This window comes from Astyanax mexicanus, chromosome 12, assembly GCF_023375975.1.
Source record: "Astyanax mexicanus isolate ESR-SI-001 chromosome 12, AstMex3_surface, whole genome shotgun sequence".
NCBI lineage: Eukaryota > Metazoa > Chordata > Actinopteri > Characiformes > Acestrorhamphidae > Astyanax > Astyanax mexicanus.
Window position 1 is genome coordinate 43,198,465 of NC_064419.1, and position 20,565 is coordinate 43,219,029.

The 20,565-nt window shown below is 36.7% G+C and overlaps 1 protein-coding gene across 2 annotated transcripts; it reads right to left on the reverse strand.

Moving 5' to 3' along the window:
• Positions 1-2,478: 2,478 nt before the first annotated feature.
• On the reverse strand, positions 2,479-20,565 carry LOC107197797 (PAK4-inhibitor INKA2). Of its 2 annotated transcripts, none has more exons than XM_022670265.2 (2): positions 20,122-20,565; positions 2,479-5,064 (listed from the first exon to the last, which is right to left on the reverse strand). In XM_022670265.2, the coding sequence occupies exons 1-2, from the start codon at positions 20,182-20,184 to the stop codon at positions 3,832-3,834; spliced, it is 1,296 nt and encodes a 431-aa protein (XP_022525986.2). In that variant the 5' UTR covers positions 20,185-20,565; the 3' UTR covers positions 2,479-3,831. The 2 variants fall into 2 exon arrangements, with proteins under 2 accessions (XP_022525986.2, XP_015463052.3); XM_015607566.3 differs by lacking the exon at positions 20,122-20,565 and adding an exon at positions 9,185-9,454.

Here is a 20,565-nt window from a genome sequence, read left to right on the forward strand (position 1 = left end):
ACAGTCTATAATTATTATAGAACTACAAAGTGTCCTATATAATCAGTGGCCCTAAATAAATGAATAATGGATATAGAAACAAGGAGGTGGTCATCACGTTCTGCCTGATCTGTGTACATGTGTTCATACACTGCCATTGTGTTGTTCTGTCAGTTAGGAGTTAAAAATGCCTCTCCAGTTAACCGTTACTGTGTCCTGTTTACAGAGTGAAAGGACACAGGAAGTAGGAGTGAATGAAAGGAAGCTGAAGGGTTTTACAGTAACCGTTGCTGCGGGTCTCAGTGTACTAATTTATAAAGCAGTCCAACTGAAATTATTCTGTGATTTAAACAATAATATTTCAGAGATTGAGTAAAATAAAAGAATGGCAGTAATGCTCAGTGCTGGTAACATTTAATATTACAATATTATATACAGTCCAGTCAGAATATTATGATCTTTGTTTCTATACTTACTGTCCATCTTGGGACATATGGATAGTGGATCAGACACAGCAGTGTTGCTGGAGTTTTAAACACCTCAGTATCACTGCTGTGATTTTGTGCTTTCACTGTGTAGTTTGTTTAGGTTTTGTTTACTTTCATGAAATTAAAAAAAACAAGTGTATAGTAAATTTAGCTTTTTTTTCATACAGAAACCCTGCACACCTGACTCTTAAAGGTAATGGCAAGTGCCTCTCTAGCTAAATGTTGATATTTTGTCTCATGTTCATCTTTTATTGTGAAACCCAAATGATTTCAGTCTACAGAAGAAATCGGGATGAAGAGATTGGTCTCACTGTTCCAATACTTTTGGTCAGCCATGCTAATGTTTGTGGTTCTCAAGTAGAATAGACTCAATCATGACCAGACATGACCAGATTTTTGTCTGATTATGCTAACAGAGTTTCTGGGTAAAGCTCCACCCGCTGGGATTTTAGGCCTGTCCCCTCCATGGTGACCTCTCGTGACCTCGCTGGAGAGGTGAAGAGTCATGATTTTGTAAACAGGAAGTTAAAGTCTTGCCAGATGGTGAGAATGTAAGGTTAGTATGGTTCCTCAAAAACTAGAAGGGGGTTTCAGGAACTCTAGGGCTTACTACTGGTTTCAGTGTAAAGGCCACTGGGTCAGATGAGAGCCAATGAACATGGAGGAAGCTGTCTAGAGGATGCTTTTGGTGGACTATTCTCAGTTCAGCTGTGACACTAAGATGTTCAAAAACTCCAGCAGCACTGTGGGTCTGGTCCACACTAAGGGTGTAACAGAACCCTTGCTTTTTTGGTCCAAAGTAGCAGGTGTGAAAGGAACTGCGAATGAAGGTCCAACCCAAAGGACTATAGTTTGGTCCAACCAAAATAGGAACTAATTAACCATGGTCCGGATTGTCTGCAGTGTGAAGCAGTTTTCTGGAGTTTTAAACACCTCAGTGTCACTGCTGTGATTTTGTGCTTTCACTGTGTAGTTTGTTTAGATTTTGTTTACCTCCATGAAATTAAAAAACAAGTGTATAGGAAGCTTTTTTTATACAGAAACCCTGCAGAAATATTTTAGTTTTCTCTCCTGAGAAGCCTTTAAAATAGCAATCCGCCAAAGTCAGAGTGCACCTGACTCTTAAAGGTAATGGCAAGTGCCACTCTGGCTGGTTTATTGTACATTACATCCAAACACACCCATGGTTGATTAAGAGAATTAGTACAGGACTTTTGCACGTTTCGAGCCATGCAAGGAGTACTTTCCCTGTTGTTACGATAGCAAAAGACGCACTGACATGCCCTAAACCACGCTGCACAGTGAATGGCTTTTGTATACAGTACAGGCCAAAGTTTGGACACACCTTCTCTTTCTTACTGTGTTTTCTTTATTTTTTCATGACTATTTACATTGTAGATTAACACTGAAGGCATTAAAACTATGAATGAACACATGTGGAGTTTTATGTACTTAACAAAAAATGTTACAGAGTGAAGAAGGCAAAGGCCCAACAACTGCTAATAAACACCTCTGGGAACTCCTTCCTTCAAGACTGTTGGAAAAACATTTCAGGGGGCCACCTCTTGAAGCTCATTGAGAGAATGATGCCAAGAGTGTGCAAAGCAGTAATCAGAGCAAAGGGTGGCTATTTTGAAGAAACTAGATATATATATATATATATAAAATATATTATATATATATATTTTTTAGTTATTTTACCTTTTTTGTTAAGTACATAAAACTCCACATGTGTTCATTTATAGTTTTGATGCTTCAGTGAGAATCTACAATGTAAATAGTCATGAAAATAAAGAAAACGCATTGAAAAAGAGAAGATGTGTCCAAACTTTTGGCCTGTACTGTATATCACGAAAACAGGTCTCATACAATACAAACCCACTCAGAACCCACAATGCTCACCTTGCACAAGCCTAATAGCCCATGTTCCACCCATGTGACCCAACAATGTAATTATTAAAATGGACATTTATGATTCATTTAATCTTTTATAAGTAAACTACTCCACTGGTTCATTTTTTAATCATTTATTGCATTTATGTAATATCCTGAGAGCACACCATGTCCAACTTATACAGGTATATTTCTGTACAACAGTACAAGTTTGGACTTGCAGAGAGCTGTTTGGCATAATTCAGTACATAGGGAAATACAAAACGTACAACATTTATGAGGAGTGTTAATAGTGGGACATACACTCATCATCAAAGAAATAGCTGCATTTAGAAACCAATGGAAGTGTGGGATTGTAGTGCTGTTCAGAAGAAAGACTGAATAAATACCAGAAACTAGGGGTGGGCAATAGTATATCGTATACAATATATCGTGACACAGAAATATCAGGATATTAAAAATCCATATCGTCATAATAAGGATGGTTTGTCTTAAAAGTAGTATATTGTGATATTATTTTAGAGCCATATCGCCCACCCCTACCAGAAACAATGAATTATTTAACATTTTACATGATATGGGAAACTCTGGTTCGTATTTATTGAGCTACACATATAGAAGTAGTGTGTAACCCAGTGTGTAACCCAGACGTCTCAGCCTGTAGAGAAATGTAGAGGTTCTTAATGGAGTCCTGTGATAATTTATCCCATGCAGCTCCAACATTCTCTCACAGTTCCTGCAGTTTGTGTGGTAGGGGTGGTAGGGAGTGTTGATAGAGCGTTTAATAGCAGCATTCCACACATTTTAAAACAGAAATAGATCTATTGATGCAGCTGAACATGATATAGTATCTTCTAGTGTCTTTAAGGTAAGCTCTTGAGACAGCAGCAGTATAGAATACAGAATAGTGCACCAAAATGTGCATTCAGTAAAGGTAGGCCACTGGTTGCATTGATTGAATTAATTAACGTAAAGCTGGGCTGTTACAGCATCTGTAATGAAGACGAATGGCACACAGGCCTCACAGACCATGATAACAGCTAATAAAACCATTATTGTTGAAAATGACTAATAATAGTTTATTGTTTCTGGTAATCTTTATCTTTCTTTTTATTACCATTCCAATCTAACACTTTCTTTTGGGTGCAACAGTTTTTTTAGACGATTAATGTATTTTTTTAACATCAAGGCTAATGATAGTAATGATAATAATAATAATAATAATAATGATAAGAGATTGAAATACAGAGAATAAAAAAAAACACAATTAATGTTTCTTTTATACATTGTGCAAGCATGTTCCTGACATGGTATTCATATTTATTTTTTATTAAAAAGTTCTTTTTTAAATGCTTTGGTCCTGAGAATAGTCTCTTGATTTCAGTCTCTAGGCTGCTTCACACGCTCTGTTCCCCTCCGTTTTTTGTCCTGGGAGTAATGTGTAATTATCACTGTTTATAATCAGTACCTTTTAAACCCACACCGCAGAGCTGTAATCAAAGACGGGCCCCTTTGAACTCCTGATCTCCTCCGCGTTGTCTCCTTGAGGTTTGGCTCTGTTCTTCCAGGCTCTCCTGCCAGCTTTTGACCAGAAGGGTCTATAGAAGCTTCCTTTCGGTTTGGACCCTTTCATTTTCTTCTTTCCTCGTTTCAACAGTTCCTCCTCCTCGTCCTCTGGGGTCAACCACCCGGGTCTCTCCTTGAGCAGCCTGTCCCGGTCGGGTCGAATGCTCCGCAGGACTTTTTTAAAGATGTTGGTGGTCAAAGAAAGGCGTTTGCAGAATTCCTGAGAGCAGCTGAGGCGCAGGGGATGCCCGGACGCTTCAGCGAGCCTTCCTGCCCGTTCTTCTTCGTCCGCTAAACGACTCTCCAACTCTGGCAAGTCCAGCCAGTTGCCTACGAGATCGGCGAAGACATTGTCGCCAAGCACCAAGGGTTGCCTGTTTCGGCTGTGGCTCATTAGAGACGAAGTCCAATCGCTGGAGTCGTCTGTATCGTAGTGCGAAAAGTCGCTGTCGATTGATGGACCTTCGCGTGACAGAGTGTCCATTAGCCCCTGAAGCTCCGCCATTGTAGCTGGGTGGAACGGCGGTCGATGATCCTCAAGCGTGGAGGAACTCGAAGTTGGGTAACAAGAACCAGCATCAACTGAAGGAGAATAACATGAAGAGCCATGTGAAGAATCGCGTGAAGAATCACGTGAGGAGAAGCTCTCGTCCTCAAAGCTAGAGAAGGAAGTAGAGGTGGTGCAAAGACTTCCTCTATGTTGGCCTTCTCGAAGTTCTTGCCCCTTTGCTACTCCACCCAGGTGTGGAGCCAATGCCAGCCTATGGTTCTCCATTGGAGAGCTGGTGAAGAACAAAGATTGCTCCATTTCCGGTTCCGGTTCTGACAGACTCGACTCCCTCGTAAACGAATGTTCCTCCAACCTTCCTTCTAAAACCTGCGTATCCTTCAGCCTGGTTCCTGCGATGTGGTCCAGCTGGTTTGTGAGGACCATGTCTGAAGCTGAAGCTGTAGTTGTAGCTCTGAGAGGTGGATGCTGAGGGATGAAGTCAATGGTTGGTGGTTGATGAGTGGTTTTGCAGGAGATCTGCAGTTGCTCCAGTGCAGTCTGGACCTGGAGGAGTTTCAGCTCCTGCAGAGCTCCCATCATAGAGTTCATCTGAGCCTGGAGACCATCACCTGCTTCCCTCATAGAGATCTGGAAGAGAGAGAGAAAAAAACACATATTGCAATTAGTGGTGTCAATTGATTATAAAAATTCTGCGATTAACCATACGTTTTCTTCTCCTGAAAACTAAGCTTTTAATGATAGATATATAGATAAATCTATATAAAAGAATCAGCGTAAACCTGACAAAATCTATAAAAAATAAATGTGTATAATTGGTGTCAATTGCTTAAAATTAATTGTATTAACCACAACATTATTCTGTTATTTAAAATCATGATAAAATTTTACAAACATTCTGGTAGTTACCTCTGTATTTGGGAGGGGGACAGTAATAATAGTGTAGTCTTTTTTTTACTGTATTATACTATTTCAAAGTAAATGAGCTTTTTTAATGTTTGGAGTTTAACAGAGAGCTTTAGTAAAGTAAATAAAACTAGTCTAGCTCCATATTCCACATTCAACCTCCTGGAAAGAGCAAATGTGCCATGAGCTGTGTGTGTGTGTCGATATGATACCTGCGTAAATATACTGATATATATTGAAACGATATCATGATAAATAATAATTTAAATATTAATGAAATAACAAAATACTGTAGAATATACAAATGTGATTCTGTTTGTTCTACATTTAAAGTAAGAACATAATAAGTTTATGATATTTCTTTGATAGTTAACTTTGTTATTAAACAGATTAATTAAGATCTGGTTGCAAATACACTCAATACATGTCTATGGTCTATGCTATATAAGCCTTGTCAGGGCCATTTCAAGGCATTTGGGGGCCCCAAGTAAAACTGACCCTACAATATAAAGGATCGGTTGAGGCTTTGGTGTGTTGTTTCCATGATTTGAAAGTGAAACTAATGTCAGTTAGTAGCTTTATCCATTTTAGTGTTATAAACCGTGATGTTAAAGCTGGTGTGCATGGATACTGCTGAACATGTTCCAGTCTGGTTATATTCTACTGTCAGCATCTCACACAGTTTGTTGTTGCATTTAATTCATAACCGTCTGCAATTGCTTGGTTTGCCTAGTAACCCTGTAAAATGGTTTTCATACTGTTGTTATTATTATTATCATCATCATAATCATCATCAATACATCACAGACCATGTTCAAAGAGTAATGAAACAAAAAGCTAACCGTCTGTGCTATGCTAATACATTCCACATATCTCAGAATATGCGGTTAGCACTAGCAGTGGGCTACCCATGCCGTGGTCTCCAGTTTCCCCCGAGGGTCTGATTTAACAGAAGAACAGAAGACTGAATCCTCTGGTTTTGGTTGGGTGGTTCATCCTGGCATTACTCTAAAGTCTTACCTCAGCTCAGAGTCATGCCAGGAATGAGGTAAATAACACCTGGATACGGGAGCCACGTTCAGGCTGCTCTTCACACCCGTCACCTGTCCTCTATTGTACTAAGCGTTGCTGTCTCTCTGCCCGTCTCACACCTGTTGTTATTCAGGTAACTGTATCTCCACATGGTTTGGGATCAAGGAGAACCTCAAACACTTGAAGGTTGTGATAGATCGTGTACGAAGCGCACAGTGTCACATGATCTGTTGCGTAGTGTTGTAAATACTGTATTTAACATTAATAAGTAATGAGTGGATGTAGAGCAATCCTATTTTCAGTTGATTTGCACTGACATGCAACAAAGCTTGTATGTCCATTTCTGATGTGTTTTTTTATACTGTAATAAAACTGTATTAAACACGCCTATTGTTTAGTAGTCCAGTAGCATTGATGTATGGCCCAGACAAGCTTCTTTTTTTATTTTATCATCTTATCTTGTCAGACCTCAAATTCATCTCTTCACTGCTAAACCGAGACTTATTCCAATATTAAGCTTAACTAAAGACTAAAGCTGTTGCCATGTGGGTCAGCCAGATGTCTTAATGTACCAGTTTTTTTTTCCATTTTTTTTAAAGAGTCTGTTTAGAAAATAAAGCTCAGTTTAATATTTTAAACAATTAATTGTTTGCTAAAAAAAAAAAATCACCCCCTCTTTTTTATACTTAGATTTTATTGATTTATCAAAGCTTATTGTTTAAAAGAACATACAAACAAGGCTGCCAGGGAACACATAATAGTACAATTGACATTATGGTGGTATTATCCAAAAAAAAAAAAAATCTTGCTTACAATGAGCAAACATGGGTTAAGAAGAAAATATATATATATATATATATATATATATATATATATACATACACACACATATATGCATACATACACATACACATATATCTATGCATATACATACACATTCACAAAGAGACCAGGGTTGGGGTAAAATTCTCCAACATTCAAGGCTATTAAATACAGTCAGGTGTTATTATAGTCTAGCCACTTTCCCCATTTCTTTTTAATTTTAACTTTGTTAACAATCTCATTAACAATATCTTTCCACAGCTCTACACCCCCTCTTTTTTATACTTTTTTTTCAGGTTTTTACAATACTAAGATTACTTTTTTCTTTTTCAAAAAGACTGGCACATACATACATACATACATACATATATATATAGTTTATATATATAAACTATATATAAAATATATATATATATATATATATAAACATATACTTGTTTTATTATCTTAAACTGACAGAGCGAGTTGCTGTCATTCCCAGTGGCTTCCACTGTGTTATAATAATATCACTGACAGTTGGCTGTGGAATATTTAGTAGTGAGTAGTGAGGAAATTTCACGACTGGACTTGTTGCTGCACAGGTGCTGCATCCTATCAAACGGTATCACACTGCTGGAGTTCACTGAGCTCCTGAGAGCCTGAGACCCATTTTTTCACTAATGTTTGTAGAAGCAGTCTGCGTGCGAATACTTTTGGCAATATAGTGTATATATATGTATAAAAAACTATGAACAATATAACGGCTTTTAAAAACATCTTTAATGCAGAAATTCACTTCCATCTAATTCAATCAACTGAAAATCCTGCTTCCTTTAGTGAACATAAATTATGGTTGGGTCAGGCAGCGCTGCCTGTAAAAGAGCTCAGCATCTCTTAGATTACAGATCAATAACTGCCCGGCCTCAGGCTCGCTGAGAGCTGTACATACAGTCCTGATCCAATAACCTTGGCCTGACTCAGAAAATTAAATACAGATAATTTCTTACACTGACCTTCTCAACAGGATTTAAAATAATATCTGCAAGAAAAAATATATAAGAACATTTCTTAGACTTGTCTTAATAACTATTGTTAATGGACAATGTACTGTGTCAAAGACAATTGTGATAAACTGTATTGTATTTTATTTGTCATTTTAAGGCCATTTTGTGCCATTGATACTATATATGCCACTATTTAATATAGTGGCATATATATGCAATAACACCCTTTTTAAAGAGCAATGACTGTAAAGAACTTTGGATCGTTAAGAAAACTCAGACATTCTAAAATATCAAACATAAAATATTGTTCAAATATTCTAAACCAATAAAATGATTGCATTCTTGCTCATTCACATTAATGGGATCCCCCACTGTCCATATATTGTACATTATGTCAATAGCATAATCACTGTGACAAACCAAGGCTAAACAATATTATGCTAATGAGGTTCTGCAACCAGTGACCCTACCTTTACCGAATGCACAATTTGGTGCACTATTCCAACAGGACAATGCTCCTCCACATACTGCTGCCATCTCAAGAGCTTACATTGAAGACACGGTTGCTATACCATGGCCATTGAAAATGTGTGGTACGCTATTAACTATTTACACTCGTTACACTAATACTGCAAAATCTGCAGGAACTGTGTGAGAATATTGGAGCTGCATGGGATGCATTATCCATTAGGACTCCATTAGGAACCTCTACCACTCCAATCACACTCTTCCTTCTGGATTAAAGTTTTTTTTCATGATTAGTTTCTATTAGCTGTCAGTTTTCACTTTGAAGAGATTCAATAAACAAGAACATTCATATATATTGAACAGGAATATTAAAGTCTTTATATTGTACACACACACATATATATATACACATTTGTGCATACAATCATTCATACTTTGATAACATCTCTACACTTTCCTATTAATCTACAGCACTGATGTAACTAAATAATATTGTCCCTAATATTTCAAAAACAAGAAATCAAGCCCCATCAGCTTACCTTCCACAGTCTCCTCTGAGCTCTTGCTGTCTCCCTCTCTCTCTGTCTCTTCCTTTCACTCCCTGTCTCTCTCTCTCTCCCTCTTTCTCTCTCTGAAGTGTATCTGCCTTTCAGCCAATCAGGTGAGCCTCTAACTAAAGCGCTCCATTGATTAGTGCTCTTTTAGCCGTGGGATATTGAGCAGGGCCTGCTAGGGGCTGTAGTTTCAGCAGTGTGAGAGGGTTAGACAGTGAGTCAGAGCTGAAAGATGAGATGTGTCCTCTTGCTCATAGTGAGTAGACCTGCGTGAGAGTGAGAGCGTCCAAACAGCTGTCCTGATCAAAGAGCTATCACTTAAAAAACACATCAAACACAGTTCACTGCTGACTGAGGAAATACACTTACACTATTTATGCCCACATGTTTCTGTACACCTCTGTAATGAATGAAGAAGCATTCAGCTACTTTAAATATAACCCTCTTTTAAACATTCACAGCTTCTAAAGTTATTTTAGAGAAGTATTACCAATAGAATAGGACTCTGTAGAGCAGATAAACCATGCCTAATGCAAGCAGTGCAATGCTCCTAATGGCTGAATGCAATTAAATCCTCAATACAACGATCCAAAATCTAGTAGAGCTTTCCCTGGGTAGTATAGATATTTTTAATTCCAGTGTTTCAGTATCCAATGTTATTTAAAGCAGTGATTCTCAACGTGTCGCGGACAGCTTGTAAAAAAACACACACACACACACACACACACACACACACACACACACACACACACACACACACACACACACACACACACACACACACACAAACACACACATATATATGTGTGTGTGTTTTAAAAAAAATAAAATAATTAATGCTCATCTAATTTTGTACTTATATTTAATATTAGCAAAAAAAAGAGATGGAGAGGGAGAGTTTGTTGCAGAGAAGTGAGAATTTTTAACAAAATTGCTCTTAGATGCACTTTGTAAGAGTATGTATGTATAAATTGGTTTTTAAAGGCTTTTTTCAAAAATAAATGTGACTTAATGACCATAAGAAATATGGTCCCGGGCTGAGACCAGTTGAGAACCCCTGATTTAAAGGGTCTTACTGCACTTAAAATATCCCTATCAAAAAATACACTGAAATATGGTGATATTATTTTAGGGCCATATCGCCCACCCCTTTTTTCATCAGCTGGTGTCTCAAATATATTTATCCATATAGTGTATGTATGTATCGTTATATCCTAAAATCAATTTATGTGAATGAGCACATGCAGTTTGGAAAACGCTTGGGATTGGAGAGTGAGAAAAAGAAGTAGGAGTGAATGAGATAAAAAAGGATGCAAAAAAAAAAAAAAAGGTAAGCCAGTCAGTGAATTAAAAAAAAGTAACTAATCGAATCATACAATTGTCTGTGATTAATTGAGGGTAATTACAATTTCCATTCTCACTGAAACTTTTAAAAAATGATATTTAATTGTCTTATAAAATAATCAATGTGAGATCATTGCTTTTATCTATGTTCTTTTACAGCTCTGGAAAAAAATAAGAAACCACTTAAAAATGATGAGTTTCTTTGATTTTACCAAATTGAAAACCTCTAGAATATAATCAAGAGGATGGTCAATATCATATATCATCAATGGATGATCACAAGCCATCAAACCAAACTGAAATACATGAATTTTTGCACCAGGAGTGGCATAAAGTTATCCAAAAGCAGTGTGTAAAACTGGTGAAGGAGAACATGCCAAGATGCATGAAAACTGTGATTAAAAATGAGGGTTATGCCACCAAATATTGATTTCTAAACTATTTGCATTATTTGAGGTCTGAAAGCTCTGCATCTTCAGCCATTTCTCATTTTATGCAAATAAAAATGAGTTTTAAATGACAATATTTTTATTTGGAATTTGGGAGAAATGGTGTCTGTAGTTTATAGAATAAATGAGAATGTTAATTTTACTCAAACATATACCTGTAAATAGCAAAATCAGAAAAAAACGATTTTCTTAATTTTCTTTAGAGCTTTATGTGTTTGTTCATTTGTATATTTTAACCTGCTGCACAGATTTCACAAGTTGCACAACTTACAAGGTGAAAAAAATGCTAATACATCACCAGGCTTTGTGAAAAGAGTAAATTATGGGAGGAAATTGTTGCCAAATTGGTGAAATTATTAAATACTTTTTTCTCCCCTTGAGCAGCTGGTTGCACAGAAATGTTTTAGCAGCATAAAGAAATTAGGTCACACGTGCAACCAAACTGGTCGCACTCTCGAGCCCCGTCATGTGAAGAGCATAGACAGTGGTTTCCTGTGGTCTGTGAGCTCTAAGGTTTTATTACTGGCAGTTCATTAAATATGTATGCAGGCATTCTGCTGAGTGTGTCGAGGTCACGGGGAGGAAACGGTAACTGAGGAAACCCAGTTCACTCTGAGTTACAATACAAAATAAAAACCTTCTGCTTATGACATCACGATGATGGAGTCTGAGCGGCTGTGGCGGAAGTGATGAGGAGAAAGAGAGCTTTGTCTGAAAATGTCAGAAATGAAGGAATATAAGAAAGGAATAATTGTACAGAGATATATAGAAGCCTGGTGATGAGGTTCTGAGATGGTCAAATTAAATTATGGGTAAAGGATCAAAGTTAAATTAAATTAAATTCAGTTTATGAAACAATAATTAATTGATGCATTTTATAGAAAGGTAGGATTTTTATTGCCAAATTGAATTCTGTGATGCTAGTGGACATATACTAACCTGTACTAATTCTGTTATACTATCTAATTCTATTTTGTTAATAAAGGGCGCAGTAGCAGCAAATATTGTGCATTGTCACATCATAACTTATACATTAAAGGTGAAAATTCTATGCAAAAAGCTCCTAGAAATAATATATTTAGTATTACACTGTCATACCAAGTGCAATTTGCCTGACAGTTAAAAATAAACTTGATGATGGTAAGCAAAAATGTACAATTCTGTCTGAACTAGGTATAATAACTATAATGAATCTAGAACAGGGGTGTCCAAACTACGGCCCGCGGGCCATTTGCGGCCCGTTTCCTTTTTTGGAGCGGCCCGCGAGGTGTTTTAGAAATAGAATGAAAGTTGGCCCGCTGTTAAGCAGGTTTTTATAACGTGAGATTCACAGTTTGAACGCTGGTGTCAGAAACGAGCCAAAGAGTCTAAGGGTGTACTCACACTAGGCAATCCGAACAAGCAAGGTTCGTTTGGCTAGTGTGATCGCTCCGAACCGTGCCCGGGCACGGTACGCTCACTTGGACCTGGGCACGGTACAGATGCAGTGTGAGCGCAAACCGTGCCCGGGCACGGATCAAGATGACGTCAGTGATGCGACCCTACTGTAAACGGAGGACGTTTTATACACAATTCTGCATATAATATTTTTTAAAAGGGTTCTAAAGAGCACCATAATGGTTAGTGTTACCCATAATAAATTAGGACTACTATCTACAAGTCCTAAACAACAAACACATTTTATTATTACTTGAGTTTTATGTTTCGCTCCTTTGGTCACTATTTATGTATATAGCAAGTACGTCCCTTACCTTACTGATAAACGTGAATTGTAGTCCGCGAGTAAAGCTGCAAATTGCTCCCTGGACGTCTGCTGCTTGTGTAAAAACCTTCTTACACGTGCAGCACGATTAGCAGTAAATCGCTGTGTTGCACAATCAATGAATCTCTGGTTCAGTTGCGTATTTGCACGCCCAAAACGACTCCAGAGAAACAAAAACAACAGTACGATCCTGAACTCCATTGTTTTGTGCGCGCATACTGTTCTTCAAAACAAAAGTCACCTGTTGATGACGAAAGCGTGCTCGGGCACGGATCGTTTAGCGCAGTGTGAGTGCAGGCCTGCGGGGGAGTGGGGAGGGGGCCGAACCGTGCTCCGGCACAATTCAACCAAACCGGGCCTAGTGTGAGTACACCCTAAAAGCGGAGAGAGTGCGCATTTCTAGCGCAGAAAAACGGGGTAAACGGGTCTAAAAGTTTCTGTAATTAAGTTTAATATTAAGAGACATCATGAAAATAAACATCAATTTGAAAAATCTTAGTTTACACAACACTGTCAAAGATTAAGATAGTAAGTCAAGTAAAATGATGTGCAAATGAAAGTAATCTGGAAAATGTATAATTTAAAGTGGTATATTTCATTATTTATTATTATTATTTAAGCAACATACAATTTCTTGTGCGATATTGTTGGATTTCTTGTTTAGGAAAAAAAAAACTATATATGAAACACAGACACGTGTGTTATGTACTATCTACAGTATTTGCAGAAACACTCCACATAATGTGATAATCATGCATTAGAGGTGAGACAATATATTGATTTTATGATCTATTGCATTGTTATGTATTTATTTACATAGGAGTATTTTATCCTCTTCTGTAACACAGATGCTGTACAGTATGGAAGATTTTTGTATTGTGATATATCGAGTATCACAGAATCGTAGTATCATCGTTATTGCAGGCAATGCATTGTGATAATATTGAATCATATCTAGGGGTGTGCGATATGGCGCTAACATAATATATATAATATTTCATGGTATTTTTGCAATAACGATTCTCATGGTGATATGACAAAAAACTGAATTAAAAAAAATGATTTGAAGAATACACTACTGTAACAAAATGAAAATTAAATTTAATTATTGCATATGATATGATGTGGCACACCCCTAACTGAGATATTTATTGATTTGTAACAGAAGTCAATGATCCAGAATGTCATGATACTAATAATACTAATAATGCACTCTAAATATCTCCATGTATCCAGGATTAAAGTAAAATAAATGATACCGGACAGATATAATCTCTAGTAGATATATAACAGGGAATGAGAGCACTGTGAATTTTTCTTTTGCTAAAAAAAAAAAAAAAAGTTCCTGATGTGACAATTAGGGGTGTGTGATGTGGTACGATATTTCAGGGTGTAATATCGTGCACCATATACAAAAATGTTTGCGATATTATTGCGTACGATACGATATGGCACACCCCTAATCAGTATGCTGTAAAAGTTAATGCTAAGTTAAAGCTGTGAAGTGCATGCTATTTTGATGAGTATAGATAAATTAATGATTACATTTATAAATACTCTAAATAAAAAAGATAATAAAAAGAGTAAAATAGCAGACAGAAGCTGGAGTGTGTGCGACACTGTACTGTACTGTGGGATGAGTCGGCAGACGAGTGTTTGGCAAACGTCACTGCAGAGTTCCAGAACATGACGAATGAGTGTGTGAGTAACATCCTTGAGGCAATCTCACTTCAGCTAGTCAGCTCTCTCTCTCTCACACACACAAACACTACACTCACACTACTCTCACACACATTCACTTATACTAACACATACAAACTACTTTCTCACACAACTCACACACACTACTTAGACAGTCCTCACACACACTACTCACAAACCCATTCACCCACATTAACACACACCACTCACACCTCATTTGTCCAGATCCTGACTCTGCATATGAACTAAGCAGGTATTAGGCTGAGACGTTCATCATCACGCAAGTCTTATCAGTGATCAATAAATCAGCAGACGTATTGATCGGTTTCTCTTAATGATAATGATGGTGCCTCTGGGACGAATAAGGAGAGTGGAGGTACCTCACTGCCTCACTCACATACTAAAGGCTGAATTAGATGCTGGTGATTGAGGAGGCTGATTACTAGGGATGTCCTGATCAGGTTATTTTACCCCTGATTAGGGGTGGGCGATATGGCCCTAAAATAATATCACAATATTTCATGGTATTTTCACGATAACGCTATTCTTGGCGATATGACAAAACACTGAATTAAAAACAAAAATATCTCAAGAATACACTACTGCAAAAAATAAATAAATAAATAAATATATATATATATATATATATATATACACAATTTTTTTTCTTATTTATTTATTTTTTTGCAGCAGTGTATTCTTGAGATATTTTTGTGTGCCATATCATTCCTTATTGTATGCAATAATATATATATATATATATATATATATATATATATATATATATATATATATATATATATATATATATTATTGCATACAATAAGGAATGATATGGCACACCCTTAACTGAGATATTAAAAAATACAAGAATTTTACCAGATTTGTAACCGAAGTCAATGATCCAGAATGTCATGATACTAATAATATTGATAATGAACTCCATATGTCTTCATATATCCAGAATTAAAGTAAAATAAATGATATGGGACAGATATAATATGTCTCTAGTAGATATGTAATAGAAAACGATATTTCAGGGTATAATATCGTTCACGGTATTCAAAAATGTTGGCGATATTATCGTGTACGATATGATATAGCACACCCCTATTTTTAATGCTGCTGAGTAGCCGGTACTAATCTGTTCTGATGCAAAAACACTTTTTTAGATGGTTAGACTAGATGGTTCTAGACTTTCACACTAATTACAGGTGTTTTAGTCTGGCTATAAATCACCCATTAAACAATTGAAGAAGAAAAAGAAAAAGAAGAGGTGTGTTGTGCCAAAATCTGGCTCCCCTGGGAATGCAGTTGCATCGCACAGCAGTATGGGTACAAAAGATTACAGTGCTGGTGATTCTGTATCTACTGTAACTGTAGATCAACCCTTATTTAGCACAACTCTACACCTGGACCATGCTTAGTAGATCCGGACCCAGACCACCTGATATTTAGGTTCGAACAAAACAACGTAAGCCTCCTAGTGTCTGATGACAGGATGACGCTGGGTGTCTATAATTTCACTGTATGAAAAAGTGCAGTGCAGGTTTGACCCACTTTTGCTCTGTTGCATGAAAGAGATGAAGAGATAGACGGTCAGAGAAACAAAGACAACCTCAGTTTTCCATCTAATGAAAATCAGACTTTTAAAACAGTGGAAAACTGGAGCCTGTACTCAGTACACCCTCATAAACTTTTTCCCAAATGTTTAAACGCATTTCTAGAAACTTGGCTCAGTTTCTCAAAACTCTAAGCACAAACTGAAAATGATTAACTGCTTTGTTGAAACTCTACAAATCTCTAGCAAAACTGATTCCTTCCACAAAAACAACACACACAGATATGTATATGCTTATCTATTGCAGAGCATCAAATAAACACTGACAAGATAAATTCAGAGCACTATTATCAGAAGTATTTGGTTATGTTTTTGACTTCATGAGGCCGCTGTACAAATTCAAATCCAAATCCAAATTCAAGTCCATGAAAAAAATTATGGCTTTCTGTTCTTTGTATTTATTGGGTGTGGTGTAGGACCCCCCTATAAAGCATTACAGAACTACATGTATATGCAGCACAAATGTAAGCCATTTTTACTGTATGTAGTATGTTGGAAAACTGTAATTTTCACTTATTTAAGTACAATGAGAAACATGACGAGAAAAATCAGTAACAAAAATTTATTTATTATTTATGTATTTGAAGGTCAGTGATTCTCAGGTGACTGAAGTGTACTAAATTATGTAATTTGTGTTTAGCGATTTTCAAAGCTGTGATTTAGAATGATATATGAGTGAGAACATGTGGAATTGTGCTTAGAGTTTAGCAGTTTGGAGTCACAATGTGACACATGAGTTTAATGTTTTTAGATTTGTGTGCATAGTTCCATATTTTGTGTGTATACAATGTGGAAAAACTGTATACACTGTATACACTGTGTGGCTTGAACTTCTTTTTAAAAAAATCACAAAATCTGTTGAGCATTAATTATACGTATTTTTTTTAAATGTATTTTTTTTTTAAACAAGCTGGTCATGATCTGCCCAGAACGTGTCCAAGACCCAATTTTGGGTCCCGAACCACCAGTTAAGAATCACTGATATAGACTATATAGCGTTCCAATTATCTCCGACAGGTAATCTTTCTCTTCTCCCAGTTTGTTGATGCCGATACATAACAGACTGATCTTTCCATCTCTAGAATTTATCTCATGTTTATCTACAGCTAAATATTATTAAAGTTCCTGTATAAAATTTTGAACATGCAGTTTTGTCTTAGAAGTGTATTTTTGTTATAACCTTATGGGATAAAAAAAATAGAGAGATATACACTGTATATCACCATTTAGCGAAAAATATCAATATCTTAGTTTTGATTTATATTGCCCAACCCTTCATAAAACATCTATTTTAGAGTGTAAGAGTTTATAACTGCATTGCTGGGCTCGTCTTCCTCCTCTGGCCTGCAGGCTAAAAGCGAGTGGGGAATAAGGACAGCAGCAGTGACCTGTTCCTGGACTCTCTGAGGGAGCTGTACAGAAGTGTCTGAGCTGTTATCACGAGTACTGCTTGCTTTTCTACTATTAAATCAAAGTGAGTGAAATAACAGTAGACTGTGGTTATGTAATCAGCAGGAGATTAATGTGAATTCCAGCATCCAGTGCCAGGCACATTAACCCCGAATCATAGAGCTCAAATCTGTCACCAGCAGTCATTTTCAATTTAGCAAAGCAGTCCAAATGAATGAACTGCAGTGAAGCTGCAGTGCTTTGTATTCCTAAACTGCAGTCAGAACGCCAGTATACTATATTGCCAAAAATATCCGCTATACTCATTTTTAATTTACTTCAGCAGTGCTAATGTAAATCACACATGTACTTGTATAATAGTACTCATACAATTACCTTAACAGTGTAATTCCTTTATAGTCCTTATATAGCTCTTGAGATTCTGTCTGGGATTAAAGTGAAACTTAACATGAAGCATTGCTCTGTCATTCATGCATGTCACTTACAAAGCATGAACCATTTAGACAGATGTTAGATATGGATAACATTAAGAATATTGTGTGAACAGCCCAAACTAAAAATCGGATTTGGTTATAAAAATGGATTTGGCCCACTTTTATTTGCTGTATTAATGTAGCCTAAGAGACTCAAATAAGGGGAAAATAACCTGACATGTCTATTCAGTGTGATAATCCACCATAACTACATAACTACACATGTGTCAGAAACAGATTAGGGTGTAAAATGCTGCATATTAAAAAAAAGCATATTCCTTTAAGAAAAACTCAAACTTCCAGAGAGTTTCCTCAGTATCTGAGCAGTTCTTTACTCGTTGGCGCTCTGTCGATTGGCTCGAGGCATTTTAAGCTCGGGTGCCTGGCAGAGGCAGACATGTCACAGAGCTTTAAACTCTGTTTAGGGAATCTCTGCACTACAAAGCCAGGCTTTGTTCCACTCCATTCACTTTCGGCTTATATGATGAGAGTCACCACCCCCACAGATAAACCTTCACTTTTTCACCAACTTTACTGTAGTGCAGACTGGATTTAAGTACTGCAGAAGACCATGTCATATGAGACAGTATAAATCTGCCATAGAATGGATTTATTGAGTATTTTAATTTGTTTTTTTTGATAGTAAATATATGACTTGTAAGCATTTGCTTACTTATTGTTGGACAAATCATTGTTATACTCAAATGCTACAAAGAATATGGGTGTACCTCAATTGGTAATAGTAACTATATTTATTTACTGTCAAAGCTGAATACACTTAAATATAAATAAATTACAATACAAACTCACATCCAGTCTGTTTTTGACTGTGGTTATGATGCACATGGAAATCCCACTATGCAAAAGTGGCAGCAGATTACACAGAAACACTTGATCACTCCCTTTTAGTAGAACACAGGCTAGTAAGCTAATATTTACATGTACTAATCTGCCAAACACACATTACTAAGATAATATATAGACTGATTCTGAAATGCAAGAAAGGTTGATTTGATGGACGCTTTGGGATGCATGCTAACTTGTTTGTGCACAAATGTTTGTAGATAAATAAAATGAAAGGATTTTCTTGAGAAATTATTAGTTTTCACATGTTTTAGTTAGTTATTTAGCGACCTGGTCCTTATATAGACTGTTTACAGCTTTAAACCCTCTTTTTTTAAATAACAGGTCAAGTTAAACAATAGATGTAATACAGCTTGTAAAAAAATAAAATAAAATTAGCTTAAATTAGTGAATTTTAATGTAGCCTGGCTAGCATCGCTCTGTCTTTTTCCGGCATACAATAAATACAGAAGCAAAAATTGGCCAAAATCGGCAATGCTTCTACTCCAACACCAATATATTTCCAATATGATTGTGCATTCCCAGTCTGAATGTAGTGTAGATATTATGCCCTGAAACAGAGACACTAAAATTAATATTTTTGGTCAAATCTGAAATAAAAAAAATGAAAACATTTGGTTGAATGGCCAAATTCATTTAACATTGCCACTGAATTTTATTGCTGAACTGAATTTATTAAAAAAGTCTTTCTAAATGTGAAAAGGCTAAGCCAAAACCTCACCTTTCTGTACGGGAAATCTAAATAATCTAATATATTTTAGGTATTTTTTTTTTATTTATTTTGCAATGTATCATTTTATCTAACGCAGGAAAATTATTAAACAACTGTAGTCTTGGTTGATCAGAGGCCCTCCCCTGATAGGTCAAAAGGCAGAGCGGCAGCCAATCAGCTTCGCCCATTTCAAACCGCACCTGCGTCACACCTGCCCCGGCGTAAATGGGCGTCTGATTTAAATTTACAGAACAAAACTGATTTATACTAAACTCAAAATAAATCCGGATTAAACTCAGACTTAATATAAAATGACATGAATGCTACCGAGATCCTGATCCAAACTAAACCTGCAGTTACTTTTACCACTGTTTTAGTCTTTTTTAAAGGTAATGCAGTCATGCATGAATTATTAAAATATATAAAAAAAAAAAAAAAAAAAGGAACTGGATTCAAAACATGATTTATTTTTTTTTGCTGCAGGCAAATACTACAGAAAGCATATAGACCTCTAAAATCAAGCAGACAATAATAATTAATGCGTTAATAAAATAATAATAAAAAAATAATAATATGGAAAACTTACCAGTTCCTGTTTTAACCGTTTCAAGCCGTTGTCCATATCCTTCCGCTCAGGCACACGCTCCATTCTGACAAGAAATACTCTGTAGGCAGCTAACGTTAGCTAATGACAACAAGTTAACTAGCTTATCTAGTTATCTAGGTTAGTTAGCGTCCCATTAAAGACCAGTAAATCCAGTTAAAATCCAGCTGCAGTGATACACTCACTCACTCACTCTACTGGAATAAGGAGGAGGAGGAGTGAGTCTGAGGGACTAGCTAACCTAACTAGCCGACTGACTGACTGACTGACTCCCGGCGTCTTCTCCTCCTCCGCAGCACTGAGAGAGAGCAGGATATCCCTCCGCCCCAAACTCAAACAGTCACTCCGCGTCAGGGGCTGAGATCTCAAACAGCCAGCATCAATCAAACGCACACGCCCAGCGCTGCGCTCCGCTGCCTAGATCTT